General features: G+C 30.7%; 1 protein-coding gene across 1 annotated transcript in view; it reads left to right on the top strand.

Annotated features, from left to right (window-relative positions):
- The first annotated feature begins 346 nt into the window (after window positions 1–346).
- Window positions 347–15,211, top strand: part of LOC126742114 (luciferin 4-monooxygenase-like) — a 34,933-nt gene continuing 20,068 nt past the window's right edge. The window contains exons 1-7 of the mRNA XM_050448674.1: window positions 347–501; window positions 10,487–10,636; window positions 10,696–11,028; window positions 11,099–11,322; window positions 11,385–11,699; window positions 12,183–12,372; window positions 15,170–15,208. Of these exons, the coding sequence (XP_050304631.1) occupies window positions 10,505–10,636; window positions 10,696–11,028; window positions 11,099–11,322; window positions 11,385–11,699; window positions 12,183–12,372; window positions 15,170–15,208 (1,233 nt within the window). The 5' untranslated portion in view covers window positions 347–501; window positions 10,487–10,504. The remainder of the gene's footprint in view (window positions 502–10,486; window positions 10,637–10,695; window positions 11,029–11,098; window positions 11,323–11,384; window positions 11,700–12,182; window positions 12,373–15,169; window positions 15,209–15,211) is intronic.

Genomic DNA, 15,211 nt, shown 5'->3' with positions numbered 1-15,211 from the left:
TTTTCCGATGTCTTTTTAAATAAAGTCAGTAGAAGGTAAAAGCGATTTTGAAAATTTTCGATTTTTTTCGGATATCTCCGGAAGTATCCGGAATTTTAAAATTTTTAAACGTCATTTTATTAAGCTCCAAATCGCGCAACTTTGCCTCCATTTAACCGACCCCGTAACTCTTACGGTTTCCGAGATCCCAATGGTCACCCTCTAATTTGGGACACCCGGTATATGTACTAATATAAATATGCATAAAAATTGATGCAAAAATATGATGGTGAAGCTCACAAAACAAAAAAGAAATTGTAGCTTTCACCTAAATAACCCGACCTTGTATTCGGTAACAGCTTGTGACTTGTGAGTCAACGAGATAAGTGCATGTTTTTTAAATAATATATTATTGTTCGACTATAATCTTGAGGATAACAAGTTATATTTGAATTCAGTATCATTTGAAAGTATTGATTGCACTGTGCTATGTGTTTTTAAGATTAAAGGAGCTCATATAAAGTAAGTATATTTATATTTATTACAATTTTTTTTTTGATATAGTATATTGCCTCTCTGCACTTTTCCTTTGCCACATTGAAATTAAAAGGGGGGTTTAATTACACTTCATTTTAAAGGTTTTAATTGTTACATTAGAGCTGTAGAGTATAAGGTCCATATCTTCATATATTCAATATTCAAATTCTTTTTTATCTGGATCTTCTGAACATGTTTTTTTGGCATAGTTTACCCTAAAAACTATAATTTTATTACCTTTTTTATGATTTCTGAGATTGAGATGATGGTAGACCAACTGCCATGAAATGATGTATGCTACGCCAATATAATTATTGAAAAACTGATGGTACTTTATTTATTTATTTTCTACAACATATAAAGCGCAGTATCTAATTAGAAAAAAGTGGAACTACTTGGCAACAAGCTATACAGTTTAGGTCCAAAGTAATTATTATTAGTACTCAGTGGTAGTTTAACTTTCCTATTGCACCTAGTATCATAATAATTATGATTAACAAAAGACTATATTTAAAGAGTATATATAAGAACAGATTCTGAGAATGTAAATTGATCGAATGTTAAAACTATTCTTATTTAATAGAAAATGCGTAGGGTACAAACTATCTTTTAAAAAAAATAATTTTCAAAATATATTTAATTAGTACAGGCAGTTATTATAAAGCCCTCTCCACACCGATATACCATATTTCGTAATAGCTTCCACAGATACTTTATACTCAATAAGTAAGATTTACGAATTAGTTTCCGGATTTTATTGGAAACGTAATCAATATGTGGTTGCCATTTCACAAACATATCAATTACAACTCCATGGTATTTTGCAAATGAAGTTTCTTTCATAAAGTGATTATCTACACTGAAAAAAACCCGAAAAAATTACCTTAATAAATATTTATTTATATCTTTTTTATTTCTACTGAATACAATTTGTTTCAATAAACTAATTCTTGCTTGTGTCAAATAAATGTATGTATTTGAATATTTTTAGTCATTTGTTTGAATATATTTTTAATGTTTTTATTTATGATAAATAATTATTTATTTAAACTAAATTAAAAAATAAGAGGAGTTACTCAGTTCATTTTATCAAATAATCGTTTTTTTAATTTAAATATATTTATTAAATACAAAGAAATAAGTTTAAATACAAATAACTCTATAGGTACTTTTTCAACACTCAATCGTTAGAACTACAACAGGAATCTCCCACCCGAAGAGCAATTGTGGGTGCGGACCAGCCGGCCGGCAGTTTGTTTGCTTGATACTGGGAAGAAGATAAGATTTTTGTCAAATCGCAGTTTTTCACCAAATTCACCATTATTTATTCGCTCTCTACGATTCATTTAATGTTTGTTTGTTTGTTTGTATATATTCTGTGGATGTGCGCATAACTTGTGGATTGTGTACCTAATTAACAGTTCCTATATCGAAATGGAAATCTTTTTGGACCAATGTGGCGTGGGTCATTTGTGGCCTATATTTCAGGGTAAGTACTTACATATAACTTTAAAAACTTTTGGTAGGCAATCGTATTGTATGCATATTAATTATAAGATCTTAAAAAACTTAATTTCACGTTGTTTATTAGCTCATGTTTCCTAGTTCTTTTGCCAAATATGGCAATATGGCGTCTTCCACTCCTTTATCTTTTTTTTGTGTATAAAGATCATGTGTACTGGATCACACCTTTCAAATAAAAATGTATTTGATCTAAATGAATGGTATATAAATATTCAGTTACAATAAAAAATTATATTGTCAGAATAAACTACTGTTTATTCTAAAATATAATAGGCTATTTCAACTAAATAAACATTTACTTGGTTTAACTGTTGAAGTACTTGTGTATAATCATAATACAATTATAGTAATTGGCTTTGTTTTAAATATAAAGTAGATTTACACACAACAAAATAAGTTATATTTTGCATCATTTTTTAATTTAATTAAGACACATTGAAAATAATAAGCTAAAACAATGTTATTACCACATAAAAGACTATTCTCTTGAATACATATTTAATTTAAAGAAAGAAACAAAAACCTAATTTTAAAACTGAATAAGGTGATGTGGTTCAAAACTTTTTTTGTTGTATTGGTTCTATATAAGTTTAAAGCATATGTATTTTGTTTTTAGAAAATATTCTATAAAAAGAAACTTATTTCAGAGCATCATATAGACGACCTCGATGTCCTACAGAGCATTAGTGTGGTATTTTGAATCCTAATTTTTTGTTAGATTTGTAACATAGAGTAATTAGTTATAGGAGTCGATAAAAGTGTCGACTCCTTGTTATTATATTTTTCTATATTATAAGGATTAAAAATGTTTATGTTTTATTTTCTTATGGTTTTTGAATCTTGAAAATTTTGCAGTTTAAAAATATTTCAGTTTAATAATAAAGAAGTATTATTAACATTATTTGTTAGTATTTTTTCTATATATTTACCTTTCCTTATAGTTCAAGGTTTGTAAATTATTAGTTTTGGGTACTTTCGTTTAGTACTATTTATTCTTTTTATAACCCATATTTTATGGTAATTCTACATATGTATGTTTTAGCATCAAAATTGTTATCCACACCGGATACCGGATTTAAAAAATATACGGTAACTTTTAGTAGAACCCTACAGGAATTAAATTTTAGATATGCAACCAAATATTTCATTTATTTATATTAAATAATGAAAATCTGGGTTCAAATAAATTTAAAAAAAAATGTGCACTTAAATGTTTCATCCAAATAACAAAAGTTATTTAAATTAAATCATCCATTATTTATTGCAAATATTTCGTCTCTCAAACTAACTATTTTTAAGGTAATATAAAATACATTATTTTATTGAATCAAATAAATTATACATTTTAAAAAAAAAATTAATATTTCCACCCAACCCAACCCAACCCAACCCGAATAAATGTACATTTCACTTAAACAACACCTGTAGTATTTTAAATAACACATTTGTTCAAATCAAATATACATTTATTGGACGGCTGTCCATTAAAAAGTAGGTATGTATTTATTCAAATACATATTTATACATTTGAAAAAAAATTCAAATAAATGTTTGTTTGGCCATTATCGAACAAATATTTCTTTAAAATAACTTCAAATTTTTTTAGACCAAGTAATTTTTTTTACTAAAATATAACTATAATGTGGTCTTTTTGCATTAGCAAAGTTAGTAAGTAGTAAGTTTAATAATAATTTAAACGTTTGAAGCCAATTTTGTATTATAGTTAAATTATTTGCAGATTTAGTTTTTACAATGTCCCATGACTCCTAAAGTCACGATGGCTGTATCATCTGCATAAAATTCTACTGTACCCTTAATAGTGAGTTGATATACAGATCGTGTTATCGTGAGCTACGTATTATCAAAATAATGGTAACACCGCTTGGTTGCGGCTTGCAGGCGGCGGAATTTTTCGTTTTTATTTTTTGAATCGGGAGTCAGCAGACCTCACTTTGCTGTGTTACTGCACGTTGCATTAATAATTTTTGAGCGTTATTTTCGTGTTTTTTTCACTATGGCTGTTTATACCCCTTCCGAAAGAGTTCAACTAATTAAATGGTTTTATGAAGGTAATTCGGCAGTACAATGTAGAGATTTGTTTTCAGTGACATTTGAGAATAGACTGATTCCTTGTGCAAAAACGGTTTTAAATGTGGTTACAAATTTTGAGACATCTTTTTGTCTTCAAGATTGTAAAAAATGCCACATAAAACGTAAAGAACCACCTGTTGAAGTGGTCCAGGATATAGAACGGCGGGAAGAAATGGTTTGCAGTATCCTAGAACTTGATTCGACACGGTCCACTAGAAGTGTTGGAGAGGAACTGGGAATGAGCAATAAAACTGTTGCTCGTATCTGGAAAAAATATGGGTACAAATGTTTCAAGTATTCAAAAACTCAGGAAATATATCCTGAAGACCTGTGGCGAAAAATGGAATTTTGTGAAACCATGATGGAAAAGGCAAATGAAAACGAATATTTTAAAAAAAATATTTTGTTTTCTGATGAATCTTCTTTTCCATTACATGGCAAACACAATCCTTCCATTGTTCGTTACTGGTCTCAGGAAAACGAGCACAGAAGTTTTCAGTTTCGTACCCAGTATCCTCAGAAACTGAATGTTTGGGCAGGTATTTTGAGCAACAATGTTATAGGGCCATTTTTTATTGATGGCAGTTTATAGCAAAAGTACCTTGAGTTGCTGCAAAACCAAGTTCTTCCTGCCATTCAAATCCTACCTGATGTAGACCTGGGATCGGTTTATTTTCAGCAAGATGGCTGTCCTGTCATAACGCGTCTAGGGTAAAAGAATTTTTAACAAATACTTTTCCTAACCGCCTTATTAGTAGAACTGGCGATATTAAATGACCTCCTAGATCTCCAGATTTGTCTCCAAATTACTTTTATCTGTGGGGTTACCTTAAGGAGACCATTTACAAGCATGAATTTAGTAGGTCAATAAATTTAGAGGAGTTGCGAAATAAAATTGTCGAAGGTGCCAATTCCATTTTACATGAAACTCTTTTGGAGGTGCAAAATAGCTTTTACGATAGGTTAAGTTTTTGTTTAGCGAAAGAAGGCGGTTTATTTGAGCCTTTTTATTTAAAAAATTATAAGTTTGTTTATTAGAGTTTTATTTCTGATTTTTTATAATATTTTATCAGAGTTGATATTCTATTTTTTATTAGAATAACGCTTTAATTTTCATTATGCAGAACACAGCATATTAAACATTTTAAGATTACAATTCTATGCGGGTTTTACACATTGTCATGTCTGTAAAACCCGCATTAGAATAAATATTTAAAAAATGCCTGGATTTTCGCGTAATATTTTGGGACATTTTGTCACCAAACGACGCAACTCCCACGAAAGTCAGATGTTTACTAATCCCGTCCTCGGGCCGGCCGGGGTGGTGCTCTGTCGCAGGCACTCGTACACGCGCGACGTTGCAAAATTTCGCCTCTATGCGGTTTCCTATAAGTAACAAACGAAAACACGATCTGTATATATTATAGAGTACTGGGCTCAGAATTGTTGCCAATGCCAATCCTAATTTCCCGTTTGTCACTTAGGATATTATTGAGCTTAACTATTTTATTGCACTGCTAAAAATAGCTTAAAAACAACTCCAAAGCAGTTCCTCAAATTCCATATCTTTCACGAATATGACGAAATGTATTATGAGGCACCGTATCAATGGCCTTTGCAAGATCTAGGAATATAGCCAAACATTTTCTGTTTGAATTTAAATTATTTACTAAATCGGTTATTAGTTGATGGTGTCTTTTCTACTGCACCCCTCAAATAAATCCATATTGATTTGAGGATAAAACATCATTTATCTCTAAGAAATTCATTAATGTAATCTTTATAAATTTTTCACAGAATTTCGCAAAATTACTTATTAGGCTGATAGGCTTGTAATTAATAATGGATGTTTTGGAACCTGCTTTTTGAATGGGTGCTTATTAATCATGTTTTAAATTCGAGGAGTATAGGTATATCCAATTTAGTCTTAGTGTCACTGTAAGAATTTATTAAATTATATTGCTTTCCTTCTGTTTGACTAGCAAAAAATATTATTGGGCTATGATCTGTTATATCTGCTTCAATTACATATGAATTTAGAAACAAATTACTAGATTTTATTTTTTGATTGATAAACTGATCTAGGCAAGTTTTTGAAAGAAATCTTGTGGCTGAGTTAACGTATGACTTGAATCCTAATGAGTTCAACATAATAAAGTCCAGTTCAGAGATCTATTAGAATCTTTGATGTGTCGCAGATGCCGCACTAACTAGTCCGTGCGCCTATGTCGTATTTATTGTAGCATGATATACATGTTTAAATGGCAACATTTTATATAGTTTATCTATGAAATCATTTTAAATATACGTAAAACCCCATGTTTTACACTATGTTTTATTTTTCTTTCGAAAATGTCTATTTTTAGAAAGATTATATTATACCAAATATTCAATCAACGGTATTACGATCTGATGGGACTATGTGCCGGGGCGGTCGTATTGTCTGGGTTACCTGTTTTAATTTAAATTTAAATTGAGTGAAATTTGGTAGAAACAATTCAACTAGGTTTAATTTTCTTTATTTTTTTGTGTGGGTCATATAATTCTTTTATCTGGCCTGGATCAAACACCGGTATTTCTTGTACAATGCATGTTTACATACAATTAAAACCTGTTTATATCTCGGTTTTTTTTCTTCTATTTATTTAATTACTATATTTAATTATTTTCATGATGTTGAAAGCTGGTCATATAAACGTAAGGTCGCTGCTTGGTTGCTTTGATGGGATTAAGCGTCATATATATGAATATAGTTATGATATATTTGGTGTTACTGAGAGCTGGCTGTCTGGTGATGTTCTTGATGATCTAGTTTATATTAAGGGATATCAATTGTTAAGACTTGATAGACCCACACGGGGAGGCGGAGTAGCTATTTATATTAAAAATGGCCTTTTCGGTCTGTAAAAGCGAGAGTTTATTAATGACAGCTCCCCTCTTATCTTGGGTGTAATTTATAGGCTTCCTAATACTAATTGTAATGAATTTTTATCCTGCTTTGAAGACGCTTTGTTGCACTTCTACACAACTTATAATAAACTATTGTGCCTGGGTGATTTTAATATTAATTATTTAAATGAATACTTTACTAATACTGTGGCCTTAAATAACATCTTGGAAACATTTAATCTTACTCAGTATATCTCTGAACCAACTAGATTGACTCAAAATAGCGAGAGCTTAATTGACTTAATTTGTTTTAATAGTGACCTTAGAATTAGTGCTGAGGTGAAAGATATTAATATTTCTGATCATTATCTTACAACTTGTCTGATTCCATCAGACAGTATTAATGTAACTTTTAGAAATTTCAAAAGGATTAATATGAATCAATTTCAGCAGGACTTGGAAGCAATTGAGTGAAATGCTATTTATATTTTGGATACAGTGGATGAAAAAGTTAATTTTATTACCACCAAATTAACTACCTTAATTAATAAACATGCACCTCTTAAGTTGTAACTCTAGACAAAAGTGGGCTGAATTAAAAATAATTAATGTTGTGACTAGAAAAATAAATTCACTACTTCCGACTCATTTAAAAAAAAACTTAACGAGATCAATTCATATTTTGTTAAGGCTTCTGGAAGTGATGATATTAACAGCACTATTTTAATATTGTGCTGCCCCTTTATCATTCCTTATATTAAACATTTAATTAATTATTGTTCACGATTATCAACATTTCCGAGTGCTCGGAAGTCGGCCATTGCTATTCCTTTTCCAAAAGTCAATCAGCCCATGACTATGGACAGCTAAGATCTATTTCTATCCTACCAGCTATGTCCGAAATTTTAGAGAAAGTTATGGCAATGCAACTTTCTGTCTTTATTTGAAGTAATAATATTTTGCCAGAAAGGCAGTCAGGATTTCGACGTGGACATAGTTGTACAACTGCGTTGGCTGAGATTACAGACCGTATATTAATGGGAAATTGGATAACAGCAAAGAGAGCGGTCTGGTACTTCTAGACTATTCACGAGCTTTTGACTTGTTAAATCATGATGTTTTGTTGAGTATTTTGGTTTATATTGGTTTTCGGTTTAATGCCCAATCTCTGATTCAATTTTTTCTAAGTAACAGGATGCAGAGGGTATTAGTTGATGGAAAGTACTCTGAGGTAATGACTGAAACAGGGAATTGTCTTGGGCCCCCTTCTTTTTACAATTTACACGTCTAATTTTATTAATTCTATTCGCCATTGTGAGGTTGAACTCCTTGAAATCGGTGGCTTTATTATTTTGTAATGATAAACTACGTGAAAATATCTTGAGTCAGTTAGATCTAATTATCGGAAACGCAAATATTTCTTTTAAAAATTCCACTAAAAACCTGGGTTTAATTTGTGACACTAAACTTAAATTTACCGAACACATAACAGCTTGTATTAAAAAATCTTACTTCGCCCTTAAATCTTTTTTTCCTCATAGGCATTACTTAGAAAAGAAAACCAAAATTGAACTATGTGACGCACTCGTACTATCACACTTTAACTTCGCGGATAGTGTTTATGGTCCTTTTCTGGATACAACACAGGCCCGGAGAGTGCAAAAGTGTTGGATTTGGATAACATTAGAAACAGAGGAGAGTTACCTATATCCTTTTTATTGCCACAATGTTTTGTTGATTCTTTCATTTGATTTTTCAGTATGAGAAGGACAAGTGCTTTTAGACCAATTATCAATGTTATTCTAGGCAATTAAGGTGAATTTTACGTTTCTTCCTGGCATTTGAACCTTTTCCTCCAGGATATTCGAACATTTTTAAAATACTTGAGTATTTAAAGCCACTGCTTAGTCTTCCCGACTTTTAGACCAATGTGTTACTTGCCAAACATTTGTCGGCACATCAAAGGAATTGTGTCATGTCGTACGTCTTGGCTTTTGCAAGTTTGGTGTATTAATTAAATAACTCAGAATTGCCAAAATTATATAACTGCCTGTAAGAAATAAATAAAGAATTCATTTGCCTGGAAGAACTAAACAATATAGTGAATAAGGATATTGAACGATAAACATCTATTAGATCAATTATCAACGTTATTCCAGGCAATTAAAGTGAATTTTACGTTTCTTCATGGCATTTGAACCTTTTCCTCCAGGATATTCGAACATTTATTAAATACTTGAATATTTAAAGCCACTGCTTAGTCTTCCCGACTTTTAGACCAATGTGTTACTTGCCAAACATTTGTCGGCACATCAAAGGATATTATTAACATTGTAAATTCCTTAAAATATTGTAAATATCATCTCTATGCAGACGATACTCAAATTTATTCGTCATTTATACCTAGTTTAGCTGCAATATCAACAGAACAAATAAATAATGACTTAGGGGAATTACTGAAATCTTTGGAAGATCATTTACTGAAAATAAATCTTGGCAAATCGACAGCCATTCTATTCTGCAATGAAACTTATAAAAATCACTTACAGAATAGTATACAACTTAAACTGCGCAAAAATATATTGTTAATTTGGATTGCTTAATATTGGATTATAAATTAAAATTTCAAGAACATATTACTTTTTGTTTAAAACAAGCATATTAGATGTTGAAACTAATTTATTCACATAGATATTATTTGTCGCATAAAACTAAGGCTATGCTCTGTGACACACTCGTTTCATCATTTTTCAACTTTGCTGATCATGTGTATGGGCCTTTTTTGGACAGCCTGGACATAAAAAGGGTTCAAAAAGTGCAAAATAACATAAGGCGTAGACAAAGAATATCTCACAAATTGTCCGAAATAGAATGGCTTAATATGAGTGGACGGCGCAATATACATTCAGCTGTATTTTTTTATAAAATTATTAAATTTCAATGTCTTCCATATCTCCACCGAAATTAAATATCGCACCGATGTTCATAACATCAATATCCGAAAATTAAACCGTTTAACTACACCACCTCATAAAACTGAAATATTTAAGAAGTCATTTACCTATCAAATTGCCTCTGTAAATAATAAATACAAAATAATGGACTTGTCTTCATCGATACCAGTCTTCAAAAGAAAGTTTAAAAATTGGTTGAAGAGCATTAATTTACACATTATCTCACCTTGCTATCTCATTTCTATCTGATCTTACTTATCTTCTGTTTTATTTTAATTAATCTCTCTCCTTCTCTCTCGCTCTCTCTTTCTCTTGTAATTTGTAAACTGAAAACTACATTATTATTATTATTATTATTATTATTATTATTATTATTATTATTATTATTATTACCTTGAGGGGAAGCTTTATTTTTTAAGCTTTTTTTTACGAATACACTATTCGTAACAGATACGCTTTTTGTAAAATCACTATTATTTTAATTTTCTTAATTAAGCATTATTATTTTTTAGCCTTTTCCTTAAAAAAAAATGGCAAATATTCAGGAAGATGATAATTTCGTAATTCATGGACTGAAGTCGGAAATACCTCTGGTTAAGTTACCCGTTGGAAAGCTCATTCAAAATGAACTTTTAAATGTTCCCGCGGAAGCAGTAGCTTTGGTAACTTTTTATTATAACTTTTTTATTAAAAACATATATTATTAAATGTCTGCTCTTAGATAGACGGATTTACTCAAAAACAGATCCTGTACAGGGAACTCTTACAAAAATCAGTAGACCTGGCTGAAGCACTCAGACGACACGGTTATGAAGGGCAACACAACGTCTTTTCAATATCCAGCGAGAATTGTCTGGAATTTTTTATTCCAGTTTTTGCCAGTTATTTTAATGGCACCATTATGGCTCCACTAAATCATTTGTATACAGAGTATGAGCTAGAATACGTCTTAAAAATTAGTTATCCCAAAGTAATATTTTGTTCCGAAGACACTCTTGATAATTTTATTATATTGAAAAAGAAGTTGGGATTTATTGAAAGAATCATTTTACTGGTAAGATTTATAAAATAACATTTAATAAATCGAAAACAGATTTCTTCTTTCCTAATTGTTTACTTTTTAGAGTAGATCAGATGAAACTCCAGCTTCCAATGAGTACGAAACTATTGATGAATTTTCCAAAAATACCTTGCAAGGAGTTAATGTAGATCCAAGAACATTTAGTCCCACGTTAGGTGATGTCAACAAGATGGTGGCTTTGATAATGTGCTCCTCTGGCACTACTGGTCTTCCTAAGGGTGTAGCTATATCGCATTTGGCACTTTGTCTTAGATTAACTCATAGTAGGTAAGATAACAATGTTCTAATGCTGTCTCTTTTAAATTAATTTGGTTGATTTATACTTTTAGGGACCCACGGTACCAAAACACCAATAGCAAGTTCCTTCTCGGAATAATGCCTTTCTTCCACGGTTATGGTATGCATGTCACCTTTAGTAGCCTGCTAAATGGACACACCGTTATCTGCATGAGGCAATTTGATGGCGAAGTTTACCTTAGGTCAATCCAAGATTATAAGATTGACTCCATAGGAATTGCTCCACCTTTGGCTCTATTCTTTATCAACTCACCTCTTGTAGACCAATATGATTTAAGTAGTCTTAAAGATGTATTTTGTGGAGCGGCTCCATTGGGTCGAGACGTTGAGGAGCAATTGAAAAAAAAGTGAGATATATTTAGTTTTTGATATATTAATAGTCTAAGGTTTAGCATAAAAAGTGTATTTTCAAAATGTCAGCTTTTGATACATCCAAAATTATCAATGTTAAGGTTCACTTTAATTTGATTTTAAATCAACTAGCGTATGCTCTGTATGCTTATAAAATGATGCATAGGTAGGTCATCTTCTAAAATAACTTTGAACACTTCTAACAAAGTGTAACTTTCAAAAGTTTTCTCACTGTCTCTCTTTTACTGCTTTGGTTAATAATTTTTTGTCAAATTTTTTTTTCTATAGAATTTTTCAAAGCTCTTTTGCCAATATTCACTTCTTTGCTGATATTCTTCATTTATTTTAGTTACTTAGTTTTTTTGTTACCAATAAGCTTATTTAAATCATTTAACTTTTCTCCTTCTTCGTTCTTCTCTTTTAATTGCAATATACGTAACTCTTTCTTCAGATTTGTAATTTAGGTAAATTTCTTTTAGACTAAATATTAAATCGATGCGTCAAGGCTATGGCCTTACAGAAATGACCCTAGCCGTTACAGTCGTAACTTATGGTGATTCAAGACCAGGTTCGTCTGGTAAAGTGATATCTTTTTTATCTGGCAAAGTTAGAGATCCAGAAACCGGAAGATCGTTGGGACCAAATCAGGTTGGAGAGCTCTGCTGGAAGGTACAGAAATAATGAGTTATTTATTTAAGTACAAGGCTCTCCTACAGATAGACTAAGCATTTCAATAACAGGAAAGCACAAAGTATCTTATGAATTTAAATACAAGTAAGCGCTTTGCCAAACATTACATTTTCACCAAACCTAACAAATAAACCAAGCAATATAAACCTAACTACTTATTTAATAGTATCTCTTGTAAACAATAATAATACATATAAATAATGACAATAGGAAAAAAAGGACAATATTTATTTAAATTAGGTAGAATTTCTTTAAGTATCGCTTAAATGAAGCCATACTGGAGCAAATTATATCATTATTCAAATTAGTTTCTTGAAAATTATCAAAACTACGGGCGCATCTGAACAATGAAGACAAATAGTTTGAAGAATATCTTGAGATGCGATCTATTACGCAAAATATAAGGATTAACGTTGATATATTTTGGAAATTTTCCAGACAGAAAGGGCAGTCTATTGAATTATTACTAATTTTATAAATGAATATTAAATCAAAATTGTTTCTACGACTCTCTAAGGGTTTCATATATATAAGTAAAAAAATGTTTTTGTCTATTAAAGCGGAAATTTACTATATTTACAAACTTGCATTGTACTCTTTCAATTTGTCAATATATTTGTGATACATTGGATTCCAAGCCACTGTCGCATATTCTATAGTAGGTTTAACGAATGCATTATATAATAATATTAATGATGTTTGATTACTTAAACCCTTTGTAATTTGAGATATAAAACCGAGATTTTTTAGAGCTTTCTGAACAATGTTTTCTATATGAACGTCGAAGAGCAGTCTGGAATCCAACATCACACCTAAATCCTTAATAAACTCTACATACTTCAAGATAGTGCCCCCGAGATAGACATCACATTTGTTTTGTGTCTGAGATGGTTTTCTGCTAAAAAGTATAGAATGACATTTTTCTGGATTAATAAATAATTTATTTAAGGTACAGTACCTTTCAAAATTTGCAAGATCAGATTGCAGGGCACGAAAATCTGATACCTTCTTAATTGTTGTGTAAAGATTTTTAGGTCATCTGCATAAGCAAGACATTTGCAGATAGAGAAACATTGACCAATGTCATTTAAAAAGATTGAGAACAAAATTGGTCCCAAATGAGAACCTTGCGGTACTCCTGAAGTTACGGTTGTACAAGAAGACTTTACTCCATTTATGGACAACGTACTGAGAGCGATTCGTTAGATAACTTTTAATGAGTTTAAGTAGGGCTCGGTGCACACCGAAATTTTCCAACTACACTAAAAGTGTAGGATGATGTACCTTATCAAAAGCCTGGGAAGAACCCTATCCATACTTTCGTTTGTACTCTGATAAATAAATGGTATTAAGTTGGTTATTACGGATCTTTTTTGGAAAAAGCCATGTTAGTTAACATCAATAGCTTCTTTGACCTTAAAGAATAATTGTTTTAACAACAAGGATTTAAAAAGTTTACCAAAGTCACTAAGTAGGCAGATAGGCCTGTAATTCCGTACATAAGTTTTTTCTGCAGATTTAAATACTGGCACAATTTGAGTTGTTTTGCAAATATTGGGAAAAATGCCGGTGGATAAATATTGATTATACAAAATATGCAAAGGCACAAGCTAGGACAGGACTTCAAAAAAAATGGAGGAAATCCGTCTGGGCCAGGTCATTGACTAGGCTCAATTAAAGTTGGTGTATCAGAAGGTTCAAATACTTCACTAAAATACTTAGAAAAGAGTTCACTAATGTCAACACAATTCGAAGCTTCCTGATCATTACATTTCATTGTTATTGGTAAGCTTTTAGTGTGTTTTTTGTTGTGAAAAAATGACCAGAAATATTTAACGTCTTCGACAATCTTTATTTCTATTTTATAAATATAATCTTTGTAATCATTCGTATATTAATCTTTACTGTTTTGCGTAAATTTGAAAAGTTGTCGTAATCAGATTGTCTTCGGTACAGTTTCCACATTTTATGTGCCTTTAATTTATTTTTAATTATATTGATTGTGTGTTTAGAAAACCATAGAGAGTATTGTCCCTTATTGATCTTAATTCTAGAGATGTGGTTAATAACAATGTTATCTAAAACTGTATAAAAACATGCAATGTTAATATTTACATCTTTAGATGAAAATAATTTGTCCCAAGGAGTAGAAATAATAATTTCATTGATAGTGTCGTAATTGGCATTATTAAATATTAACTTGGTATATGAATTACTAACAATGTTTTTCTCCGATATTAAATTAACATTTATTTCCAAAGACATGTGATGGCTATCTTCAGGCACAAATGGACCCATACTTTTATTTACAATAACTTAGTAGAATTAGACATAATAAGATCCAGAATTTTATCACGAGCATTAAAGACGTAATTAAATTGCTCTAGATTATTAAAGTAAAAAGCATCAGAAAATGCTTTGCTGCAAGGATTAGTGGTGTCGATAGGCAATAAATCCTTAACATTCGGTTTTTGTGACCATATTAAATTAGGTAGGTTAAAGTCACCCATTATAAAAAAATAACTATTAATATTAGTGCTTATAATATTTTCTAGTTTAAAATCTAAGGGACCTGTGGGTAAATCTTTAAACAATTATATGAAAATAATATTTGTCTATCTACTTTTGGCCACTACTGTAGGTATTGTGTGAAAATAAAAATGCCAATAAAGACCGGAATAATTATACACGCGTGTCGCTTACTCGAAACGATAACTATGTAATGTTATATTAAAAATGCTGAATTTTCTCTGTAGTAATATGACTATATTCGTAGGGGCCTTATCAAATGCTTTACTATTATAATAACCCAGAAGCT

This window comes from Anthonomus grandis, chromosome 1 (assembly GCF_022605725.1).
Source record: "Anthonomus grandis grandis chromosome 1, icAntGran1.3, whole genome shotgun sequence".
Taxonomy (NCBI): Eukaryota; Metazoa; Arthropoda; class Insecta; order Coleoptera; family Curculionidae; genus Anthonomus; species Anthonomus grandis.
Note: the sequence above shows the minus strand (reverse complement) of the source record. Positions and strands in the feature narration are given on the sequence as shown.